Source organism: Wyeomyia smithii, chromosome 1 (genome assembly GCF_029784165.1).
Source record: "Wyeomyia smithii strain HCP4-BCI-WySm-NY-G18 chromosome 1, ASM2978416v1, whole genome shotgun sequence".
Taxonomy (NCBI): Eukaryota; Metazoa; Arthropoda; class Insecta; order Diptera; family Culicidae; genus Wyeomyia; species Wyeomyia smithii.
Window position 1 is genome coordinate 17,503,669 of NC_073694.1, and position 27,283 is coordinate 17,530,951.

The window sequence follows — 27,283 nt, forward strand, 5'->3', positions numbered from 1 at the left end:
AATCGGAAATCCGTGAATAGCTAAACAACCCAATTTACGCGGCACGTATCTCCCGCGTAAAAAGCGACTTTAGTGTAATATGATTTTACAAAAATGTTCAGAAAGTGTAGTTATAAATCGAATAGTGTATTTGATGCCAGTATAGGATTGAATATGAAATGGTTATGTTACATGATTATTCTAAATTTTAAATTACATCATTGCTTTTTCATTTATTTGTTATTGCTGATTGCATCTGAAACGCGAATTACAGACAACTTACAAGCAAAAGTAGACAAAGTGCACGTCAGATTGATCGTATACCAGCGTACGAAAGTAGAAGGGTTAGCATATGTTTTACTATTTTCATTTTACATCTTACACCGTCTGTAATTTCGATGTTCCGGTTTATTATAAGCGTTATATTGTGTTGAAGGTAGATTTTTATGGACTTTGCACAGGGTTAAGATCATAAAAAAAGTATAAATACTGTTTGATATATATTGTTTTAATAATTTGTGATATAACTTATTTCCTAAATTTAACTTGAAAACATATTTACATATACTCAGGCTCAACAAGACCAAGCTTTCCGTTGCTCAATTTGTGCAATGTCTGTGGAAAATTGTCAAGAAGCCTTAAGTCAAAAACAGTGGTTAAATTACTTCCATGTGGTTTTATAAAGTAACATACCATATGGTCTGAAAAACATTCCACATCAAGATGTTCTACTACCGCATAAATTATACCGTTGACCACAACAAGATATTGCACTTTTACAAAAGTTTCGACAATTTTAAAACAAGTTTTTGTATTTATTTTCAAATCATCAAATGTTCCCGATGTTGAAGTTTCACATAGTTCATTCCTTGAGAACATTGTAGTATTGAGATTCAATTGATGTATGTATACATATTTGGATTTGATCAATGAAAAATGATGCTCAGTATATTTTAAAAAGGAGTAATATGAGCTTTTGTAAATCTCTTTTTTTACTATCGATAAACTTAACTGCTTTCTGTTGAAATTAACTCTAGCGTACTGTTTTATTTCGCGGTTTTTGCTCTCACCTCGCCTACCATCAGTTGATTTTAGTGGTCCATTGCGAACTATAGCAGTAGGATAATGTAATAGGTGATGCATTTTTGGCTTCAACGTTTTTCCAAAAATATCCATAAACATTTTGTGATGGTGATAGATCATGTTTTTCAACTCATTTATCTCTTCTTTTGAGTAAGATGGTTTATATACAAAGCCAACAAGTTTCCGAAGCTTTAAAAAGTATTTCCACGTCTTGTCTCCTATTTGAATTAAATCACCGATCATCATTGGTAAAAAATCAACAAATGTAAACATTTCGCAGGACGACATTTTCAGCATTTCTTCGTTTAAATTTGACCGGGTTATGTCTTCTGGTATATTATTCATCTTGTATAACCCGTAGTCGAACAAATTTTTTCGGCTGTTAATGACTTCTAATGAAAAACTTTCGGATCCATAATCCGTGAGAAGTTTTGCTAACACAAGTGCAACCGTATAAGGTAGTATACCTTCGCCTAAATCATGCATGGGATCAAAATTCAATGCGTTAATAATATCAAACGCTGGTAAATCTATAAATGGGCATCGAAATTTAATTCCCGTTTCTTTCATGTTGCTTTTCTTAACATCATTCAAATAATTGTTCATATTCCTGAGCGATGTTTCATCTTCTGAAATCATTTCTTGCATTTCACTTTTTGAAGACAAACACCAACGGCAATAATGATTGGAACTAAAACTTGTAGTAAATCCTCCGATATAATTTAGAGATAAATTGTCACCAGTGAACATACACAACACCGGATATATTCGAGTTGTGTTGTGGCTATCAGTAATTTCAATTCCTTCCCTCTGTAAGAGGATCATTTTCTTAATTAATTCGCGAAAAACACGTTGTGGTCGAATTTTTTTAACTTTTGAGTTGATGAACATAACAGGAATAAAGCTGTTGAGCTTTCCTTTGAATCTATTAGGAATAACTGGACAGGATAAATAGAACCCGCACTGAGAGTTTTTTCCTTTATGTGCTCCCAAAGAATTGTCCGAATCGAAATCATCATTGTATAAAAAAAATGGAATATACAAGTTATCTTTCCCCAACTCTTCAATTTTTTTCTTCCAAGAGGATCCTTGAATATAATTACTTATTTTACCGCTTTTGTCATGGTTGAGCTGGTTCATGTTCTTGATAGTGAGATTCAACAGGTTGTCTCTTTCGAAAAATTGTTTGATAGATGTCTGAACGCATGGCATTATCACTTTTTGTTTCTTGTGGCCAATTACTCTCTGGTTCAGATGTGTAACATGTTCTAGTTGGTTATGCACAATCTCTACACTAGGATCCTTAAACAAATTTTTGGTTTTTAAAAATGTTTGCACTTGGTCTTCAGTCTTTAAAGAGAACTTTTCAATCAATTGTTGTAATATTTTGTCAAAATCAGCTTGCGACTCTGGTTTAACAAATGTTTTTAAGTTGCTTTTAATGCCAGCTAACAAAGTACAAGAAAACCTATTTATATCGTTAACGAAATCAAGTGCCTTTTTCCTACTTAATACGCTGTCGGACATGAATCGTAATACAAGTTTTAACATTTCTTCTTCTATTGTGTTCACGATGTCTTTCTCAGGTTCAGTAATTACTCTCTCAGGTTCTAGAAGCGCTAGTTCTAAACTAGTCGTATTAGGGATAAGTACGGTTCCGCCCTCACATCCTCGTATATCTTGTGAGGTTCCGGCAGTACATTCATCGAAAGGCACACTATTGAGTTATTGACAACGTAGAAAATGTCGCTTGAAGCTGCTGAAAACGTCAAACCTGTTGTAGAATTGAAATAATCGATAAAAGTTACTTTGGATATACACAAGCAGTTTGTTTTTTTTTCGTAGACACAAATTTTACAATTTATTAAAAAATAAGTTTAAATACTTTCGTTTATTACCTCATAAAACAATTGCACACGTATTGTTGAACAGTCGATCCATGACTTTTCAGGTGTTCCAGATAATATGTTTTTTCGGAAAACCGATCCTTGCAAACAGGACACGCAAACATTTTGATTTATCTTTTTATATTGGAAATGGAAAATTGTAACACCAGTTCATGAGCAGTACTAACTATTTTTAAAACAAATTACAGTTTATAAGCAAGTGTATGTCTATGAACAAAACCTACCTACACTAAAATAAACAAGTGTAAACTTATTACCTACCTACATTAGAAAGAGGAGATTCATTGCACTACGGTTTGAAAGTGGGTATGTATTTAATAATCCGTAATATTTTTCTGCCAGGTCGAAGTTTACCTGATTTTATTCTGGTACCTAAGCAAGCATTATTGCCCCTCCATTACACGCACAAGTTCAACATTTATTTGGGCGGTTACAATAATTAGACAAAGCCGGTTTTACACTTTATTAATTATCTCTGATAACAATGCTGCCCTCCCATTTTGAACCTATCATATCAATACGATACCCGCTACTAATGTAGCTCCCGTATGAAGGGTAATTTAGAGGATAATTTTTCAAAGCTGCTTCTGAACATTGAACAATTATTTTTCATTTTCGCCTGAAACTTTCTTATCGCCTAAAACAACATGAAACTTCTATCACCAGTCCATGAAAAAAGAAAAAAATCAAATTCAAATATTGTTAGCACGTTTATGAATAATGCGTCCTGTGGCTATTAACGTACTCTGGCTCCCCGGCACAGTCAGTCTAAAACACGCCTATGGCATCGCACCATGTTTCAAGGGCTAACATCTCAACATATGTGTAAACGAGATAGCCTATCATCGCCTCTTTTCATACTTCTTTATCATACTGCTGACAGTGGGCACAAATTAATTTGAGCCCATCACATGAGTTCATGATCATTCACTGTTACTCGGTATAGGGATGCCAATGGCTCGGTCCAAAAGTAAAAAACGGTTGCCAAAAAACTAGTTAAACCCGTAGTCGTTTAATTCTCCCGCATAAAAATCAATTTTGTTTCATGGTCGTTATAGATCATTGCATACAAAAAATAACCTCACTTTTTTACAGTTTCGGGTGGTGATCATGCGAAATATGCTTACAATCACTTGGTTTAGTTCCATGGCCGTGCTTATTAGGAGGAACATGTTCTTCCCAAGTGTTTCCGCCAGTCGTAGCTTCCCCAGCACTATCAATTTAATCCTCCTTGCTTATTATGTCTACATTCGCGTGTAACACGCTCTCATCCTCCACTGAACAACCGATAGTATCTATATCCATTGGTATCTCGAACAAGATCGGTAGCAGCCGGATTGCTTTTCAGGAATAGACGAAAACAATAATGGAATAGCAAAGCTTCGTAGCCTAAAATTTGGTGAATTGTTAATGAAAAATTTTGCTATATTTGTATAGGGATACCATCTGGTCAGAGGTACAAATCAGGACATCCATTTTTTCGGCACAAATTTGATCCAAATTATTTTTGTTCTGGTTCAAACTGGGGGTATGTGACTTGCACTTCAAAATGCTTTTCGGTTGTTAATTTACTCAACATGTATCTCGAACGATCCAATTTTATCAAGCAACTTTGAAGTTTTAGGAATTTGTATGTCCCCAAAGAATTCAGCACACGTAAACTGTTAAAATTAATATAAAAATTGTCAAATGTTTAACACTATTCACTTTACTCAGGCTTAACCAAAGAAATAATTTACGCAGTGAGCGTTGTGTGGTCAGGTATCGAGATTTATCTGAATTATTCACATTATTGAACATGTATCAAGATAGACAGGTTTAATATCTGATCTCCCTGATATTTCAATGCTGCATTATAGATTTTTCCTGATTTACAAGAAACATTATAGATTTTTCCTGATTACAAGAAACGAGGCGAGCAATTTGCCTCGCCTAGAGTCACTGACGAGCAAAATGTTGTATTAGGAAACGCGAGTGAAACTTTGCTGGTGACAGCTGAGTGGAGCAATTTCGCAGACGAGCTACTCGTCGGTGATCCAGCCGATTCACCATCTGTTATATCTAAATTGGTCAGGCGAGTAACTCGCTGCTCACCTCGTTGACTGTAATAGGCCCCTTTATTTCTTCAGCCCGCAAAACGGTCATCACTTCAAATTTTACAATTTTACCTCATAAAATGTAACTTTAAGAATTTTATCGGAGAAAAATGTCCTTTTGTTTTTATTTTTACCAGCGACGAATTCGAAGAAATAAAAAAAAAATACTTGGCAATCTCCAACAATTTCTAATATCCGGCAACATTCACGTTTCTGTTTAAAACTTACCGACTTAAGCCTTGAAATATGAGCTTGGTGATTGAAGATAATTGCATGTCTTATGAAAATCAGGACAAATGCTAGAATATGAGAAATAAATCAGGACGCCCAAATATGATCTCAAAATCAGGACATGTCCTGCTAAATCAGGACGGATGGTATCCCTATATTTGTATTATCCTCAAAAATTACGATTAGTACTTGACTGAAATAAAAATTCTAGCATAAGATGTGAAGCAATTGGGTTGTTGAGCTATTCACGGATTTCCGATTTTTATATATTATCTGAAAGAGTGTAATTTTCTGAGCAAAACGTGATTTTTTAAAACATTATCATTATCCTCCGATTTATTATCATTATCCTCCGATTTTTAAATGAAGAATAAAAATTCGCTGTAAATCGCTACAATGACAGTTGGTATATGGGCGAACTGTCATTGTAGCGATTTCGAGCAGATTTCGAGCAGTTTTAAATCGTGATTTAAAAAGCGAAGGACAACGATAGAAAATTTTTTCAAATCACGTTCTTTCTTAGAAAATGCAGATCTTTCAGATGATATAAAAAACTGATATAGCTAAACAACCCAATTGTGAGTGAATTTTTCATCTACCACTCATTGATTCTGGTACCCACTTTTTGGTTGGTTTGGTTTGGCATGCTTTTGATGATGAATATGATATTCTTTACTCGATCAAGACAAACGAAAACCTAAGAAACAAACAAATAGACCATAATTAACTAATGAGGTGTAGAGAATAAAACTTATTCGGATATTTTCGTATTTCAATTATGAACATTTCATTATCCCCAGTTGAACGTGTATCGAGTGCTATTTTTTACAGCACATTTTTACCCATGTTTGAGATGTCTGTCAGTTGCGGGTGTTGCTTCTTCTTTTTCTTGAAAATACCCTGAATTCTATTTTTTTTGTGAGAGGACAATAATAATAAAGTATACTTGAAACCGTGATGTCTGGTATCGATACTATGATAATTGAAAAAGTATCGATACTCAGTATCACCCAATCAATCATGTAACACTTAGTTTTGTTTTGATATTCAACCTAACTAAAGCTGTTCAAAAATATATACTTAATGTTGCAAATGAAAAACAAAACGAACAAATGAACCCAAAAAACTGCCACTGCGCTACTGAGGTGTCAATTTGATAGAGCGAAATAAAAAATTGGGCAATGAATGATTATCACAGAAGTCCAAATAGTCATGCAAGGGGCAATATGAATTCTATATGTTTTGATCAGTAGGGCGAATTCAAGTGCAAAACCTTTTATAATGTCGTGTCGATTTCTTTCAGTGTATAACTCTTAACAGTATTCGGTTGCAAACAAGTCTGGCAACCACAAGGGTTTGACTGCAGGTTTGTTTATCTTCTAATAGACCCGTCTTGTTTTTCTAGCGAGTGAATTAAATTAATCAAGTTCAATACATGAATATTTTTTCTGTACTCCGTACTGTACAACTGTGTGTACTGTGTTTTTTTTATGTGTTGTGTATTAAGCTAAATATGCGAAAAAAAACGCAAGGAACGTGTTCTCGGAGCCGTAGGTCTTCGGATTTTAAAAAAAAGTTAATGTTGCTACCTTCTGAAAGCTGATACGCGGTCCGCTGCGAGTTGAGGTCACTCACTGGACCAAATTGAACCGAAGATATTGCGGTAGAAACATCGAAAGCCTCTGTTGCTGTTGGATAAGGAGAAAACTAACGCTGTCGATATTTGAATCCGAGTGTCGTGTGACAATCATGTCGCTTACAACTACGTTGTCTGGTTCCAAGCCTCTGGTGTTATTCTACAAGCAATATGAGGATAGAAAAACTGTGATGTTTACCTTTTTCGAGCTCAATTCGTGAATAAATAAATAAGCTAACTTCTGAGCCAGTGAAAGATGAAACTATTTTGCAATCGTTACAGAAGAAGTTTGTTTCTATTATTTTTAATTTTATTGACATCGTTTATGTGAATAAATGCTTTGTAACTATTGTCATTGTATAAATAGTGTATGTTCAAAACTATGTATAATTATTGGAAAATAAAACACAATATATTATGCGTTTTAACATGGTAGTCCCGTTTATAATTCTCGAGTGGTACGTTTGGTTTTTGGTGGAAGTGTTTGTAGAAGCTCTATTGTTAATGTTGTGATTGCGTGTTCAATGTTATGTTACGTGAAAAATATTCGGCGATAATATGCGATATTAAAAATGAAACCGTTCGAAATGTTTTCCTGCAATTTTTTATTTACATTAGTAACAATAACTAAAAACTAAAACTAAAAATCAAAAAAAAAATTAACTGTTTTCTCTATCAATATCCGTTAGGAATGCCAACACATTCGAATCAATTCTTTCGTCACAGTAGTGTATATTGTAAAAATAAATTTGGAGGAATTTTAAAACGGAGTCACATTCTGATGGATATTTAAGGTGGAAAACTATGTACAGTTTAAAAAGCAGGTCTATGGAAGCAATGATGCTTGTACATTTGAACTTGATGTTGTCTAGAATAACTACGAAAGTATCTATGCTATTTAAATTAAAACCTATTGCAATGATGTATGGCTGGATAGTGGTGCCCCTTGCTCTAGCAACCATGCGGCGTTCAGCTATAGTCTCTGTTACTTTGGCTTCGCTCTGTAATTTTAAAAGTAAGAGTTGTACAATCACGTCATACAGTATATGTGTATATATACTGTATATCGGAGTATATCACACTTACTTCGATATACGTTATGAAACTGTTCCGGCAGTCACGTAACGTCGGTTTGATTTTTTTTGGACCTCTTGTTATAAAAAATTGTCGCAGTATTAGAGGTAGCGAAAAAAACGCCAAAAAACATTCGGTATCTAAAACAAAAGTTTATTAGAAAGATATAAATGATTGAAGAATTTGGAAAATTTTAACAAAATTACAGGTGCCTGCTAGGACCTCAGACACAGTCATCATCACATTTTTATCTTCGCATAAAAAGGAATCATATTCGGAATATATAGATTTGATTCGTTTAACATATTTTGGAGTCATATCGTATAAATTTTTCGCATCGGCGTGTATGAGTTTAAAATCAAAATTGATCTGAAAGCGAAAACAACTGGATTCTTAAGCTATATACGGATTCTTGATTTTCATATTTCATCTAAAAAAGTGTAATTTTCTGAGCAAAACATAATTGGGGAAATTATTTCATCGTTTCCTTTAATTTACAAATGAGGTATAAAGAATCGCTTGAAATGTGTTGAATGACAGTTGGTATCTGGGCGAACTGTAATTCAATGAATTTTTAACAGTTTTAAAACGTGATTTAAGAACCGAAGGACAACGATATAATTTTTTTACAAATCACGCTCTTCTAGATGATATATAAAACCTGGTAACGTTATAAAACCCAATTCTAACTGTGTTTCTTTTGCCGTATTTATATTTACATGTATTCCTAGAACATATAACTTACTAAGGATAAGATGTCCTCGTAATGGCCTAATATTTCCCATTCTCCGAAATCCAACTTTCCAGTCAATGCTTCGTGTCTTCTAATGTTATAGCTTTTGACCCAGGCCTCATAAATCTCGTCTTTACGGTTAATACCCAAATCTTTCAATAACATTTTAGCAGCTAAAAAATTACTTTTAGTCGACCAAGTTGCATAATAAATTAAAATTTAACTCACCAAGACAAGAGTTTTGATCCGATTCCCCTAAAAGCATCCATTCATCAACGGTCGGTTGGTCGTCAGTGTCTTGGTTTGATTCGGTTTCGGTTTTGTTGCAGGCAAAGCGTTTATCTGTCCTTTGTACATACCTGTACCGGGTATAGAGCAACCCACTGGCAGCTTTTTTTTTGAACGAAGGGACGTACCAAGTTCTGGCATCTTCTTTTGGAAGTTCTGTCGTGATTATTGTTGTCATTTTGGTGAATGTATCACCGCTTATATGGCCTTTGCCTAAACGAAAAAAGTGTTCCACCATAGCTTCCCGTATAAGTTTTCTGCAGTTTGCAGTGTAAATTTTGTTCTTGTCTACGTTATATATCTCTAAAAATTTTTGCCCGGATTCATACCTCTTGCAGATCTCTATGAGCGTCTGCAATAAAATAGATTTAATCATATGTTATAATCCTTGTGCCTATCTTTTGAATATATATATATATATATATATATATATATATATATATATATATATATATATATATATATATATATATATATATATATATATATATATATATATATATATATATATATATATATATATATATATATATATATATATATATATATATATATAATGAAACTTTTGCCCGGTGATAAAGATGATGGACTTACCTCACGATGACTGAGAGGCGTCTCCAAATCTGCCTGCGTCGCCTTATCCGCGGTAAGGGTTCGTAGAGCTTTACAGAAATCTATCCTGTCTCGCAAGACGGGGAGCAGAATCATCAATTCGTTTTTGTTTTCGGAAAGGTAGTGAAAATCATCAGTTGTCAGAGCTGCAGCTTCGAAAACTGCAACCAAATGATCCAATTTTTGTAGGCACAAAAAAATTTTCGTTCGCTCGTCTGCCATTTTTTCTTTGCACTAACTAGTGTCGTTTTCGTTTTCGCGACGGCACCTACACCGATCGTGCAGCTTGATAACATACAGCTATACAACACTACACTCAGCTGTAATTTTTTTCGTATTGCATTTGACAACGTTTGTTTTTGTTGTTGGTGTTTTCAAGATACACGCAATTTTTTTCATGTGCTGTCCGGGGCAGAAAAAGTGTGATTCTCGGACAGTGTAGAGAGCTAAAACGAACAGCTTCAGGACAAAATGTAGTCCGCAATGTAGCTACACCGCAAAAACGAAAACTTTATACACAGAATTCAAAGGGAGAGATAAGTGGGGAAAAAACGCGAATTTGGCAGCTGGGTTTTATGAGGTTTTATATGTCAGAGGTTCCAGATCTCTTTTCAAAGTGAAATGTTGACTGATATTTTCATTCGACTTTTTCAATTGGTGGTGACTATGAAAATAAGAAATATAAAGCGTATCGCAAAGTTTAATAAAAAACCATGAAGGTGTTAACTGTTGCTCGTGTTACTGATTACTATTTGTTAACTTTGAAAAGGTATATTTAGCAGTAGCATGCCAGTCAGCTCACAAGTTGTTGTTGCTGCTTGCACTGCTCCATGAGTAGCAGTCACTAATACACTCGATGTGAGAAATAAAGTGTCAGTAAATGATACATATTCCGATCTTATTCTATGTCAATGTATTCGCAGTACAACTGTTGTGTTATGCATTCCACACATTTTTTGTGCGATTTCTGTGCAACATTTGTGCGAATCGGGAAGACACAACGATTGTACAAGACTTCAACTTTTGCGTGTAAGTACAAAAAACTCACTTTCAAGTAAGTTCCATGTTATATACTTTATAATTTTGTACCAAAAGAAGATAAGATTTTCATTTGTTCAACAAAATTCATATTTTTGAATCTTCTACAACTTTGCTGAATAAACTATTCTATCTTTTAACACAAAAAAAAGTTATTTTTTATTTTTAGTATAGTAAACTTTTCATCTTTTTTGACAATTTGCGATTATGCGGGTCATTCATACAAACAATTGTTCCGAAGACTTTATTAAGCTAGGATGAAGGTAAAAGGCGCTATGAAATTAAGTTCTACTTTTTGTCTTATTGGACCACTGTGCGCTGGTTATGCACAGTATCAACAAATTGTGACGAACATCACACTATTGCGCCTTTGCAGCAGCTTCGAATCACGGTTGCATTAAAATAAAAAACATTCATTGTGCTCTTCCAAATACATGTAATAGCCTTGAAAAAAGCCGAATTATGCAATTGCGAATCCTTCCAGTTATCGCATAAATGCGTCATGGTCAGATCGTGCACGATATTCGCTCTAACATGATAAAATGGGCTCCGCCTTTGTTTCATGTTTTCTCAATTTATCATCTGCGCAAAGTTTTAATTCCGTATGTAGGAATACTAATATACGAAAGGTAAATTTCATTTCATTCTGTTCTTGATGTTTATTTTCCATTTTCATTTCAAGTTCAGCACAGTCGGAATACAAATGTACGAGATATAAATCTCTTTTATGTTGTCTACCAGCGGAACCGGACCGATAAACCGATCGTGTCGTGTTGCGGCCGTAAAAGGAAAACAATCGAATTATTCTCATGTCGGATGGGAGCAGAAACCAGGAGTGCAACTGTTGCGTGTTGCGTATTGCCGATATGCAACTGGAGAAAAAATTTGTTCGCGCTGACGTTAGCTGGTGGCAGACATGAGTAATATGTTTTAGAATACACTCGATTGGGGTCAATCAATTTGATGGCGTGAATCGGTAAATTTCAGTAATATTTCTCATTCAACTAAAATTAAATAAATGATTGGTGACCTTGTAGAGAAGCGTTGTTTAATTGACTTTAAGTGATTCGAAAACAATGTTTAAAGTTGCTGGAACACAGTTAAAGGTAGAGTACAGTAACTGTTCGCTAACTGGGTGCTGTTTAACTGGGCTGCTTTTTAACTGGGCGTTCGCTAACTGGGCTATAGCCCAGTTAAAAACCAGATGAACGTCAAACATCAGCGTTTGGCATATTGTTGTCAAAACGAGAGAGGAGCACATGTATAATGAATTGAGATTGATTTTTTCAGTTCAATGGATTTTGGTTGTCATCACACTTGCGATCCACTAGATATTTATCTATTCGTTTCCAGGTCAAATAAATGTTTTATGAAAAGAATATGTTTCCAGGCAACGGTTAGTGCATATAAAGCACACGCAAGGCTAATAATTTATTTTTACCATTTTCTGTTCATTAGTCAGGATTCTTAGTGTATTTGTTTAAAACATTTTCAAATTTTCGCTGAGAGTTTTGCCTAGCGCCATTACATCGAAATCCCCCTCGATATTTGACGACATTTGAAATGTCAGCCCAGTTAGCGAGCGACATTCGTTAACTGGGCTAGGCCCTCAGCCCAGTTAGCGAACGAACAGTGTACTTCACTTCATCGTCAAAACAAAACAGTAAGGGTGGAACTGAATCACGCTCGATGAAATTTGAATTTTAAATTTTATTTTAGAGGCAAAAACTCCCTTTTACTGCTTTGATTGAAAATATGTGGTCGGTTGGTTTTAGTTTTTACAAACTGGGACTCGAACATATTGCGAAAAAACGAATGTGCCTTCTTTCTCGCTTTGTTCGGGAAAACACCTCTCTAGACAACAGTGACCAGTACGCAGCAGACGATGAGTTCGACCTACCGGGAATTGAAGCCCAGTACGATATAGACGGGTCTTTTTGCGAATTTGATTGAACGGAGTAGCGTTTTGATGATGATAAATTCAGCATGATTGTCTGAAACACCTATGGAGAGGAGTAACACAAATGCCAAAGTGGCGCGACGTAGGCGGTAGAATGAAAGAATTTGAAAAACGGGGCGGACTGCGTTTGACACTGTTTGTAGATATACATACGACCATTCTGCGCGACGTACATTTCGTCAACAATTTTCAACTTCCGTACGTTTGTTATTGCTTTGAGAGCTAGTCAAGCGCTGTGTTTGAAGGAACTTCAAGTAAATTGTTTCATTCCTTCAGTGAAGTGCACATTACAATCGGCCCTTCTCAGGGCCACAAACTCGTTCTTAAAGAAATGCTGAATTTACTTTTTGAAAATTATGAAATGTTTTCTACATTTATTCCAAATGATTGAAAAGTGACGCAAAAATTCATAAATATAATCGTTTAAAGTCAAAACAGTGAGAAAAATACAGTTTAAAATCGATAATGAAAGATCAATGGAAAAGTTAAAATACGATTTCTTATTAAATATTATATAAATAGATTATTAAGGAAAGGTCGGAAGTTGAAAATCGGCAGTAAAACTTTCTTCTTCTTCTTCTTCTTGCTTTCGAACTGTCCGTCAAGGACGGTTCTTTTGTAAGGGCTGAGTGGCTACGACTATAAGGCCCTGTGGTAATTTGTGTTGTCTATCCCAATCGCAATTGCTCGACTTAAACTGAATTATGTTGACACTCTTTCGTTCTTTTGTATACCTTACTTAAATGTTGCTCAATCAAATATCCATTTTTGCTGCTTTTAAAAATTTACTTTTTGCTTTTGAAAACGTCAATTAAATTATTGTACTTCGAGTTGAAAGAGAATTTAGATCGGATGTCTTCGTATTTATTACAGTGCAATATAATGTGTTCTGCTGTTTCGGGTAACTGACATAAATCGCAATTTTCTTCTTCTACTAGTTTCATCTCAAATTTCCAGTATCTGGACCAATCATGGCCCGTGATTAGCCTATTGAGTAGCCTGGTATTTTCATTATTTATATTTTTGTTTGTGAACCATGGAACCTTCTCAAACTTTGATTGAAACTAAAAAAAATATTTTACCTTTAGTCAATGCATACTCCTGATACCACAAATTAGTTTTATCAAGCATATCATTCTTGAATTTGCCAAAAGCATCGTTTATAAATATTGAATTCGAAAAGGTTTTAGTCTCAGTAAGGCCATTTTTAGCCAGTGCATCGGCAATATCGTTGCCAATGATGTTTGTGTGGCTAGGAATCCATTGCAATGCGACGTTCCAAGCTGCTGCTTTCTTTAAAATATTTAGAATAAGTGAAGGAATCTTGTTTTCATTTTGACCAGAGACTATGATTTCACAGGCCGATTTGGAAGTGTATATTACTGCGTTGCTTACTTGGTCTTGTTCAATAAAGGACAGCGCTGTGTCAATGGCTATATTTTCTGCAGTTGTAATGCACGTTTCTGTTTCTAATTTAAACGAGTATCGATTTTTGTTGTAAGTAGTGTAAATTCCTATTCCACATGACTTTTTTTTTAGAGGCATCAGTGAACACTTGGGGTCTACCTTTATATCTACTGTTCATTACGAATAGTGTTGCCTGGCGTAGGTGCACTGTACTGGTTTGATGTTTTGCAGTTGATATGTTTCCAGGTTATTGACTACGTCAATTTTTCTTAAATTTTTTTCGCGTGTTACTATAGGAGATATTTTCTCTAGAATGGTTTTTTCTAATACAAAAGTAGATTCTACGTATGAAAGTTTGTCAGGATTCTCATTTCCGTCTAAAAGATTTAATTGTGATGCAACTGCGTTTTGGAAGTAAATAGACCTCGCTATTTCTGTGCATGTTATAAAGTATTGGCGTATTTCTAGAGGTGGTGTGGCAGCTATTGCCATTAAAGAATTAAGCGGAGTGGTTTCAGTGCAACCCGTAGTTTTGCGGAGACATTGATTGTTGATAGTGCTTAATAACTGTTTATTTGATTTGCTAGCATTATTGAATAATGGTGCACCGTACTCTATAATACTACGGAATATAGCGTTATAAATGGTTATCATAGATTGTGGGTGTGCTCCCTGTTTAGTGCTGTTGATTACCTTAATCATATTCAATCGGTCAATTATTTTGAAGTAGAATACTTCTCTCAGGAAGTTCGGCTACATAGGGATGTGAAATGAAAATCTAAAACCGAAAAAAGTGAAAAATATGTCCAATTTCAAATGCTAATAAATCGGTTAGTATTCGATGGATTTCCTTCGTTCTTGCAGCAATAGATTGGAAAATCTTCTAAGATTCTCCCCAAAATAAGATAATTGTAATTTTATTATCCACACTATTGTACTATTGAAAACAGTCAAGCCTTGTCAAAACGAAAAATTCGACCTCTGATTGGTCGTTATATGCTTGCTTCCCAAGCACGGTCGACAGGATCATATACCTTGCAATTGAAAACATGTCATTTGGCCTATATAAGAGCCTGTTTCAACCGGAACCGCTCATAATAGTTCTAGACAGTGACAACAGCAGTCGTCCTTCCTTAGCAGCAGCACTAGCCCTGTGGTTGGTCACCACGTCTCAGGAGCAGCGCGGTTTTTCTCAGCGTGTGTCGCCAGACAGCCATTATTCCCCCCGTGTTGGGGCAGCATGAAGATTGCCATCAGGAAATCCAATTTTGGAAATCAAAATGCCTTTTTCAAGGTAAATAAACAAGTCATTGAAAGTTAATAATTTTTGTCAACGCAAGCAAGCATTCTGTGTTGCATCCTACAATTTAAATTTGTCGCACCCGTCTAATTTACTGAATGTGAAATAGCTTCCACAGTGCATGTTGTCCGTGTATCTTAATTCCCCCAATGTTAGGGCAGCTCAAAAGTTGTAATCAGTAACCGATTTTGTACCGTAAAATGCTTTTTTCAAGGCAAATAAAAAAATAATTGAAGGTTAATAATTTTCTGGCATCAACACAAGCAGACATTCTGTGCGGGATGCAATCAAATTCTGTTGTAGTTGTCTAATTTTCACTTTATTTAGTAAACCCCCCACTGTAGGGGCAGCGCAAAGGCTGCGATCAGCATAACCGACATTGAATAATAATCTGCCCTGTTAGAACGCATTCACAAAAGCAGTTAGTTCGACTATGCAGATCTAATATGAAGTCGATTCAATTAATCAGCATAAACAGAATTTCGTCGTCTCCCAGCTGCCAAGTTGCAACATGATGCAACACGCAACAGCGAGCAAACGAAATAGCTTGATGTTACAAACCGCAATAAGATACGAGTTAAAACCGTTGCGTGTGTGAGAGCACCATCGGTGTTTATTCGCTGGATACAAAAATCAAATGCGAATTGTGAAATAATTCGTCTAAAGGATATAGGGAAATGGTAAACCTGAACTGAAAGGCGTGGCCTACTACGTAGCACCCTTCGGCTATAAAACAGTGTTTCTGGGAAAACTAGCTACATTCATTAGTCGGAAGGTGAACTGGATGGACCGTCCACAACGTTGACAGCAGATATCAGCACTCAGCAGTAACAGAGGATAGCAGCGGGTTGCGCCTGTGGCTGCCTTCAAATTAAACAAATCACTTGCCCTGTGGTTGTTCACCACGTCTCGGCCTCTGCCAGGCTGACTTTCGTCCGATAGCGGCGATAGCGCTAATACGGTTGATGCATTTGCCAACACTTACTCCAGTAAAATCGTGTCTAATTTTCAATGTGAAAACACCTTTCTATTGTGTTGGCCGTGCGAATTAGGCCTCTGCCAGGCTGAACGCGAAAAGCGGCGCGAACCGATTCGCCCGGCCGTAGGTTAATGTACAGTCGTAAGTAGAGCTGTGTAAAAGTATTCTACTTCAACCTTGCGGTCGTGGCTTTGCACACAACCCTCCTGTGATTTTTTCCTTCGTGTTTTTTATATGGATGCCAAAGCTTAGAAATCGATCTAATGATATTCCTAGGTAAGCATGAGACTTCACTGTTTCTATTTCCACGTTGTTTATTTTTAGAGGTATTGTATCGTTATTGTTTTGAAAAAGCATAATATTTGTTTTATCGGGATTGATTTGAAAATTTAATTGATCTAACTCTTGTATGAAATTAGCTATGACCTGTTGGACTTTTATTTCTAAAAGACGTCTAGACTTTGCTTTGACTACAATTTCAAAGTCGTCGGCGTACTGCACAAGCACAGTATCGTCGTCGACAATCAGGTGGAGCGCTGCGGTATAAATATTAAAAAGGGTTGGTGAGAGCACATCCCCTTGGGGTAGGCCGTTTGATACGAATCTTCCAATTGTTTTCCCTTTTAAACTAAAAGTAATTTTCCGGTTTTTCAAAAATAGAGATATCCATGAAACTATTTCTTCTGGAACTTTATATTCATAAAGTTGCCTTTCCAGCGTAACGGTTTTCACTGCATTAAAGGCATTTGATAAATCCAAGAAAACAACTGCGGTTACAAATTTATCTCTCTTATGTTTTTAATCGTGTTAACCAGGTAATTTGCACAAGTGATAGTTGAGGTGTTTTTACGGAAGCCAAAAGAGGTGTCCGGAATTATTTTTTTGTTGTCAATGTGAGTTAGAAGCGATTGTAATACTGCGGTGTTCAAAACTTTTGTCAACGTGGGCACTAGAGAGATTGGCCTTTTACTATCTACACTGGAAGGGTCCTTCCCCGGTTTTTGAATTGCGACAACCTTTATTGTTTTTAAAGACATGGGCAAGTAACAATCTTTCCAAATACTGTTAAGATGATCCACTATCTTAAGTTTCGTTTCGTATCGTAATTCTTTAGGCATCTGGTAACTTATTTTGTCCTCTCCAGGCGCCGAGCTTTTTTTTTCTTGTTAATTATTTCATTGAATTTGCTGATATAAAACAAATCATAATTTATTGGGTATCTAGAATCTACAATGAATGTAGGGTCATCAGCACCGAAGTTTTTATCTAAGAATTTTCCAGCAAGGGATGCATCTTCGTATAATATATTGTTAGTCACAGTCTCTCTATTTTTTCCTGTTAAATTTCTATTTTACGCCACAGGTCGTTCGAGGATAATAAAGGGTTGATATCTTCTACGAATGTTCGAAAGCTTCTTTCACGCTCTTGTTTTTTCAACCTATTGAACAGTGCTTGTTTCCTCTTAAGCGTAATGAGGTACAGACGATGATTTGTTAAAGGCTATTCTTGCTGATTTTTTCTCTTCCCAAATCAAGCTTAATTCATCTGTTGGAAATCTTCTATACAATTATAGTTTTCTGGGTTGATGCTTTTGATTTCCTTATAATTGTAAACCCACTTCGACTTTTCTACTTTGTTTGAGCTATATGAGATTTTTATCAGAACATGATGGCTACCTATGCCGTAATCCAGTGTCTCCCAAGTGACCATGGATAGCATATTTGGACTGCATACGGTTAAATCTATTGCTGTTGATCTTCTGCTCATTTGAATAGGAATAAATGCTTTGACTACAATTATGATCATTTATTGCATTCATGACCGTTACTCCTCTCGAGTAGTGGGCGTCATTACCCCACGCGTAATGGTGTGCGTTGAAATCACCTCCTACAATGATTTTCCTATGATCTTTGATTATACTAAAAATTTTGGTTAAATCTTCTTCCAGGTCTTTAACAGGAATTGAAGGAGCTATATATAACGAAACTAGAGCTAAATCCAGAGAGTAAACTTTAACAGCGATTGCTTGTGTGGCATCAGATAACTTTGGAAGGTCAATTGTAGTATATCCTAGATTTTGTTTTAAAAACAGAGCACAACCGCCATAGCAGTCTCCTCTCGATTCAATAAACTTATGGTAATAAGGAATATGATATTTACTGGTTTCTTCAAACTGAGAATTGGTCCTTGTTTCTGAAATGAGAGCTGCTGAGTAGTTGCCCATTTGCAATTCTCGACATAACTCATCTTTGTTTTTTGCTAAACTTTGAATATTGCACTGTAATATATCGAATTTTATATATTTTATTCAGATGACAATTTCTAAGTCGCAAATGGTACTTGCAATAAACTAAGATTTACTGAATTACGCGATCAAATTTGAAATATTTTTTTGAGCATTCTTTAATTTTTTCTTTCACCAAATCATTAACTTTAGGGAGTTGAAAGAGTGCCGCATAGAAATTCGGTTTGCTTTTTCTTCTGCGTCAGCTGCCATTTTGTTATACGCTGCTTCCAATCGATCCTTTTCTGATGTAGCGTGCGGGTTATTCAACCCAACGCCATTGTTGCTGCTGATGTACTCATCATTTGATGCTTGTTCTCCTTCTGGTCGTTTTCTCTTTCCTCCGACGCCAACCGAAGGCTTTTTCGTAATAACTCGGGTATTTTTTGTTCCAGTTTCTTTTGTGGACGATTGTTGGCTATGATAAATGTTTGTATTCGCTACTGCTTTTGAAGCAAAACTTTCGGTTACACTGGGAAATTCCTCGTAATTCGCCAATACGTCGAAAAAGTTATTCGTGGAAACTGGCGCTAACAACTCCTTTGCTTCAATATAAGTCAGATTTTTCCTAGCCATCATTGATTTGATATTCTTTTCTTTTTGGCGTGATGGGTAGTTAGGGTGAATAGTACGGTGGTCCGAAGTTCTGCAATGCAGACATTTGACTGCATTTTGGCACACCTCTGTGGCATTGTCGTGGACACGTGAGCACGTTTCACACCGTTTATTAGCTTTACAGTTAGCTCCCTTGTGGCCAAATCGGTGACAATTATCACAGAAGATTATTTTTCGAACATATGGTTGAACTTTTACTGGTATTCCAAAGAGTTTAATTTTTTCAGGTAGAACTTTAGCTCTGAAGGTTATGCTTACTCTGTTTGACGGTACTTTCCCTACAACCTCACTGACCCAGCGGTTCAAACGATACACTTCGAGAACTTGAAAGTGACTTTCAATTCCACTCAGAATCTCATTATTATCGATATCTGATGCTATTCCTCCAATAACTCCGGTTATACACAACAAATGGCGTGGGATGTATGCTTTGTATCCCTTCTCTTTCAGACATTTTTCTTTTGTCAGTGAATTCGCACTTTTCCAACAATCGCAAAAAATAATGATTTTGTTACTCCCCAGACATTTCATGTCAGTAACAATGTCGCAGAATTGATCCCAAAGAAAATTTGTTAATTCGCTTCGATTTGTCCAATACCTCTACATACACCCTGTATGGAGCTAAGTCTGTTTCCGCATACTCGTATGATTGGTTTGCCTGTGAATCGTCCAATTTGTCTTAGTCTTCCGAAATTGCACCAGATTGTAATTTGTCTGGAGGAATACCTCCTCGACCTCCTCCTTCGGCCATAAGGTAACGGTTAATCCTTCGAAATTCTTAATCACGGAGTATTTCACCGGTATATTGAAAAAAAGATAACTTTTAACTGATAGAAAAACACGTGGAATTCTCTTTTATTGTCGCTCGTGCTCAACAGTCAACTGCTCGCTAAGGCGTTCGCGAAGAGAATGCAGTAAAACTTTGAATAAAGTTTACGTCTTATAAACAAAAAATGCTTTGCTGTGCTATTTAATTGGAATGAAAAAAAAATGTAAGAAAATAATCAAGAATAGCAAATTAAAAAACCGAAGAAAAAAATAAAAAATCCGGAACCAACAATTTTATACCGTGGATTTTGAATTACTATCTAGAATTACTAGAATGATTCAATTCCTTCTCGGTGTCTTCAAATCGACGCTTTCCTGTAACGCTGATATGCTTGCACGCATGCAAGCATACATGCGGGAGAGCCGGAAATGCATCCTAGTAGCCTTGCAGCAGCAGCAGGAAGATGCATCATGCGCTGGCAAACGTCAAAACAGTGAATGCAATTTGTAGCTCAGGCGTGAAACGATAACACGACGAGGCTTTTTTCTGCCTTCTCCTGCTTGCTATGATTTGTAGCTTGCAGAGTGTGTAGTAACAGCAATATACCAGGGGGAAATTTCCCCCTTAGATATCCTGTGACACACGTAGATAGTCGTGACGATGATGCATCGGAGCGAGTGGAACAAGGCTTTAGTTTTTTTGTTGTTTTATCGTGGTCATTCACTAGTTTTTTTTTCGAGAAAGATTAATGAAACGGTGGTAGACTTTGTTTTACTGAACTGAAACGATAAGAAATTGTTCATGTGAATCACACACAACTCTTCTAGTGTCAACCTGCCCCTGGCAAGAATGAAATTACCCATAAGTAGGTTAATGGCGCGAACTGAAAATGAAAACCACTTAGGAATGGAGATTCACCAACGTTCGTTCTCTGTTTTTCTTTTCGGTGGCAAACAAAACAGACACATCATCCTAGCAAGCGATGAAAGATTCTCTTCTCAACAGACGGCAATTAGCGCCTTTCCGAATCGTTCTCATGAATGTTTCTCGTTTATACATATTTCTTATTCCATATCATCCCGTGTGGCTTCCGACGCTAATAATGGCGTAAACATATCCTACACTCATTACCGCCGCGTCGACACGACTCTCGGCCCTAGTCGTCCCTATATGATATAAGGTCGATTCACACGGTCAACGTTGTGCGATGGGTGAAGTATTGTCTTCACCTTCCGTAGAAGCTGCTGTGAATCTAGCTTAAAACAGACAAACGGCTAGAACGACGACGATGATGATGATGATGCCAGACGGTTTCGCTGCCACTTACATACGGCCGAGTGTCATTTGTTAACTTAATTTGTTTGCATCGCAGTAGGCTAATATCCCATTCCGACTGTCAAGGGAGGGGGGACGGCTGTTCGTACACCAAATGTGTGTGGAGATGTAATTAATGTCTAATTACCACGCACCCGTTCGTGAGTGGTTTCTCTTAGAATGGACTAGATGCTAGCGGGGATGCTGATCGGTTGTCGTTGAAAAAAAAAACTAACCTGTCTAAATTACCTGAAAATACAGGTGAAAGAGTTGAAAATGAGGATTTTATTACGGTGTCATTTTTTGATATTTTTCTGCTCGGTTGATTGTGTCGCTGTATCGCCAGATGTCACTGCGGAAGGTGCAGTGATTTTGACACCTACAGAATGCTAACAGTAGCCTCTGTATGGAAAGAGGACGCTCTTGACGAGAACTCACAAAATCCATCACCATGTCAGACACAACTGTCCGGAAATGGCCGGAACAGATTCGCGTTCGGAGTAATAATTTCGTTTATTGAATTACACCGATTTTTAACTCTCAAATTGCCATCCGTAACTACAGTCCCCCAAATGGTGGTCAGTGCAGAAGGAGGGACAAAAAAACCGAACAACCACGAATCCGCCGTGGCTGCTGATGCTGCTGTCGTCGGCAGCAATGTTTGTGACCGGGATATCAAATGACATTATTTGCACCTCACCTCCGCATCGTACTGCCGGCGTTTCGCCGCACAAACCAACAACAACAACTACAATTTGCAATAGGGTGTGCAATCCGGCACCGGCTGCGTGCAGTGCTTTTTTTAATTACATTAATTGCAAACGTCGTTCTCGTCAGTCCGATGTCATCATCAACTAGGGGCCGTTTTTTTTTGTTGCTCATCAAAATTCGGATGGTGTGTGTGTATTTCTACCGCTAGGAGGCGTTCCGTGTCTTGGATTTCGGTTTTTCAATTTGGGTGGTTTGAAAGCCTTTTGGGTGACTGGAATAGTGATAGTGATCATCATCATTTTTATCATTATAGACGGTAATATCATCATCGGCAAATTTTCGCTTTCAATGTATTGGTTTTATGCCAGTTTTATAACGGTTTTCAGGGGATTCCTTGTTTGCTGCGATGTCTAGATATCGAAAACTCAAATTTCCTAGACATTCTAAAATCTAGATTGATCATCGTTCGGTGATATGATTTTATCCAACTGAAACCCGGAATTAAGCCATTTTCTCATTATTCTAGTGCGTACTTCAAATCAAGCATCCCCCCTTAATCGAACTTCTCTAATTGTGCCTGAAGACCGTCAGACACGGTGCTAATTTTTGTTCTGACGGTGTAGAATTCCGCCGAAACAAATTACATACTTCAACCTATAGGCAACAGAAGAAAGAAAAAAACATCCTGACCACACCAAAAACATACAGATGACCGGTTGATGCTGGTGGACGGACTAACAACCCTCTACTCTTCCGACTTGGACACGAGTGTTATTCAATTATCCCATTTATGTTCGCTTCCGCGAATGTTTCGCCAAAATGAATGCGAAACTGATGCGGATGAGATACCCCGTGGGGGAAGGTGGACAATGGCGTCGGTGGTAAATTAAATCCACAGTTGACACATCGAATTTAATTGCTGAAACCGCGAGTCTGGTTCCTGAGGAAATCTCACCTGATTTTTTTTTGCAACATAAAATGGTGATAAAACTGGCTAAGAAACGGTGCTGGGGAAGTGTCCCGATGACAGCAGCTCATCCAATATTGATCCCACAAGTGCCAACAGCAGAAGCTAAATCTATTGAATTTCAATATTTAATAAGGATCAAGTGGCTCGGTATCAATCGAGCGGGCGGAAAGTTTCCTTTTCTTTGCTCTCCGCTTACACAAAACTGTAAAACTATTTCGTTAAGTGTGGTGAAACCACGCGTCTCGAAGCAACTTCTAACAAAGTTGCCTTTCAGAGCACTATTCTAAGCTCACTGCTACTGCTCCTCATCACATATTCATTGCCCTAAAGGGAAAATTCTTGTATCAAATGTTGGCAATTCGGATAAGGTTTCGGGAAGGGCGCGAGGGGAATAAAGGATCAAGTAAGATGTACTTCAGTTCTAACCTAGAAGTTGCTCTAACATAAAGGTAAACATTCCTCTAGTCGGGATTCCGGCATAAAATTCCGACTTTGAACTTTCCCCCTGCCCTTCTTCGCCACTAGGCTGATCCCAATCCAAGTCAGCAAGCGATAATGTTACCTTCAGTAATCCTCGGCCGGGGTGCAAATATTCGAAATTTTCTTACCTCAGACTCCCGAATAACCGGAAGGCGTTTCGGGAGCTTATCCGAGCTGCCAAAATCGAATTTCTCCACAGCGTGTGTATCGTGTCGTGGTGGGAAAAGTTGCAGAAACTATTTGCCTGCCACAAAAAGTCACAAATTAAATTGGGATGACTGATACCCGCACTCTCGGCCGTGCATGCTTTTGTTTGACGCTAAACAATCGAAGATATCGTACGTCTGAAGTGGAACAAAGATAGTGAAATAAAAAAAAACCTCAAAAATCGAACAGTTAAAAGTTAAGCAAAAGATTTTTATTAAGTTAAACAGAAAAAAAATCCGAGGAGAATTGAAATTCACGAAATCTGCTTGAGAATGGTGAAGCTGAGGAACAAAGTTCTTATGCTAAAAGCTCCACAATAATGAATGAAATTTGTTTCTAACATAAATCTTGATCTTTCAAGTTTTCTGTTTGAAATATTATGAAAATAAAAAACTGAGCATACTTTTGCTTGAATTTTTATTTTTTTTTCTTCAGAAAAATATAATTAAGTCCCTATGCGTGTTTGTGAGACATTTCAAAGGCAGTTTTGAAACATCTTTGGAACACTTGTAAGGCAGTTCTAAAACATTTCTGTAATATTTTGAAACCTTTTCAAAATATTGTAAAACCTATTTGAAACATTTTATGGACGTTATAGTAAGACTTTTTTCAACCTTTCTTGAGACATGTTTTTGTGATGTTTTTTTGACAATTTTGCAACTTTTCTGGAGACATGTTGAAGACATTTTTAGAAGTTTCGCGGGGGTTTCTGCGACACATTGTACAGACAGTTTTGAAATATTTTTGAAACCCTTCAAGCCAGCTTAAACATTTCTGTTGATAGATAAATTTTGAAAAATTCGAAGGCAGATTTGAAACATTTCTAAGACCTTTTTAAAACATTGGGAAATGTTTTTAAGATATTTTATAAATGTTCAAAACAATTTTGCGACGTTTCAAATAGTTTCGAAAGAAATGTTTGAGACACTTCTAAGGCAGCTTTAAAACATTCCTGTAACTTTTTTCAACCTTTTCAAAACCTTTTTGAAACCTCTTTGAGACACTTTAGAAACGTTGTAAGAAGAGCTTTAAGATTTAATCCTTTCTGGCATATTTTTGAAATATGTTTGGCGCTAATTTTGGAGCTGTTTTGAGACATTTTAAGATTTCTGAGGGATTTTTTAAAATATTCTTTAAACATCATTTAGGCATTTTGAGACCAATACAATCATTTGAGGGACGTTTCTTTGGCATTTTCGAAATATCCAACGAAAAGTGAAGATTTTCTCGAAGCAATTTAGTTTTGTGACATTTCTAAGAGTAATTTGAAACATCTTTGAGAGACCTCTGAGGCGGTTATGAAACAGATCTGAGACATTTTGGAAACATTGTTTGAAATCTCTTTGATACATTGTAGAGACGTTATTATGAAAGTTTAGAGACATTTCTTCTGGTGAATTTTTGAGACATTTTTAAAACATTGTTGAGCCGTTTTGAGACATTATAGAAACGTTTTGAAAAGATTCCTTGAATTTGTTTGAGACGTCATTGTAATATGTTCGCGACGTTCAGAACATTTTCAAAACATTTTGGTTACGTTTCAGATAGTTTGAAGAGACAAATTTAAGACACATCAAAGGTAGTTTTAAAACAGTTCTGTAATATATTCCTTTCTCGAAACCTGTTTGTGACTTTTAAAAACGTTGTAAAGAAAGGTTTAGGAAATTTTTAGGAGTTTTGGAAGGCTTTGAAGGTATTTGTGAGACATTTCAAAGGCAGTTTTGAAACATCTTTGGAACACTTGTAAGGCAGTTCTAAAACATTTCTGTTCTTTCTTTTGATACCATTGATCAAATTGGAAGGAAGTTTTGAAACATTTCTATAAAATTTTCGAGACCTTTTCAAAACATTGTAAAACCTATTAACGTTAAACGTTGTTGGAAAATATTTTTCAAACTTTCTTAAGACATGTTTAGAGTTCCTATGTTTTTGTGATGTTTTGTCGACAATTTTGAAACATTTCTGGAGACAGGTTGAAGACATTTATATGGGTTTTGCGGGGGTATTCGCGAGACATTCTACAGGCAGTTTTGAAACTCTTCGAAGGTAGTTTAAATATTTCTGTAACACTTTACAAACCTTGTCCAAACATTGCTGAAACCTTCTTGAGACATTTTATAAACGTTATCGGAAGAGTTTAGAGAACTTTTTTAAACTTTTTAAAATAAATTTTGAAAGATTCGAAGGAAGTTTTGAAACATATCTGTAATAATTTCGAGACATTTTTAGAACATTGTGGAATTTCTTTGAGATATTTCAGAAATGTTCAAAAAAATTTTGCGAAGTTTCAGATAATTTTGAGAGAAATATTTGAGATACTTCTAAGGTAGCCTTAAACATTTTTGTATCATTTTTTAACCTTTTTAAAACATTTTTGAAACCTCTTTAGGACATTTTAGAAGCGTAATAAAAAGAGTTTAAGGATTTTTTTTAAACCTTTCTAACATATTTTTGAAATACGTTTGGGGCCTTTTTTTGGGATAGCTACGAGACATTTCTGAGTTCTGAAGACGTTTTTAAATACGATTTTGTGAAATTTCGGACAGTTTAGAGTCATTTTAAGATTTCCGAGAGTTTTTGAGATACTTTAACCCATTATTTGAGACTAATATAATCATTTTAGGAACGTTTTAAGTTTTTTTCATTTAGTGAACCCCCCACTGTTGGGGCAGCGCAAAGGCTGTGATCAGCATAACCGATTTTGAATAACAAACTGCCCTGTCAGAAGACATTCACAAAAGCAGTTAGTTCGATAAATGCAGAGCTAATATGAAGTCGATTCAATCAATCAGCATGAACAGAATTTCGTCGTCTCCCAGCTGCCAAGTTGCAACATGATGCAACACGTAACAGCGAGCAAACGAAATCGCTTGATGTTACAAGCCGCAATACGGTTAGGGGTTAGGGAAACCATTATTTTCCTGCTATCGGAGCATCCTTGCCGGTTGAGGGGTTTCGGCCTTTCTCCGGGGAAGCTTTGTCATATTTTGGCAACTACACAAGCATTCTGGATTTTGGCAATCAAAACTTCTGCTGGCTGTTGGATTTTCAGTGTGAAAACAGCCTTTAACTTTGTTATCAGAGTGCCTGATTACGATTTGGTAATATTGCTTGAATTAAATCTTTACAAAATTTTACAATATTCTTCTTTCTCAATAAAACAGGTAATACGATGCCTTCGTCATACGCAAGTTCACCATAACTCCCGCTGTCGGCGTAACACAGAGATGCAATTGGCGTCATATCCGATTTTAAATTCAACAACAAACTGTCCTTTTTAGGACAACCAAACAAATGAATTGAAGATTTAATATTTTCTCGTTCTGAGCTTTAACCAAAAGTTAATTATCTTAATTTGAATTCACATGTACATATACTCTGACTTTTAAAACTTGTTTGCGCCGCAAAGAGTTTGTACTTTTCCTGTTCAGCGAAATCGTATTTACATCTGCACAGAATTTTAAATACTGCCAATGAACGGTCAACATTTATTTACTAGGAAAAATAACTGACACGTAAGCAGCCGGGTTATCTCTCTTGTAAAAGTATTCTACTTCAACCTTGCGGTCGTGGCTTTGCACACAACCCTCCTGTAATTTTTTGACATTTT

At 36.3% G+C, this 27,283-nt stretch overlaps 2 protein-coding genes across 7 annotated transcripts in view; one reads left to right on the plus strand and one right to left on the minus strand.

Annotated features, from left to right (window-relative positions):
* The window catches only part of LOC129727360 (LIM domain transcription factor LMO4.1), an 81,754-nt gene that overhangs the window by 32,431 nt on the left and 22,040 nt on the right, over positions 1-27,283 (plus strand). The gene's annotated exons all lie outside the window — the stretch shown is intronic.
* LOC129727355 (uncharacterized) lies at positions 286-3,272 on the minus strand. Its single transcript, XM_055685124.1, has 3 exons — positions 3,231-3,272; positions 2,961-3,083; positions 286-2,836 (listed from the first exon to the last, which is right to left on the minus strand). Exon 3 carries the CDS (start codon positions 2,611-2,613, stop codon positions 538-540), a length of 2,076 nt encoding a protein of 691 aa, XP_055541099.1. The 5' UTR covers positions 2,614-2,836; positions 2,961-3,083; positions 3,231-3,272; the 3' UTR covers positions 286-537.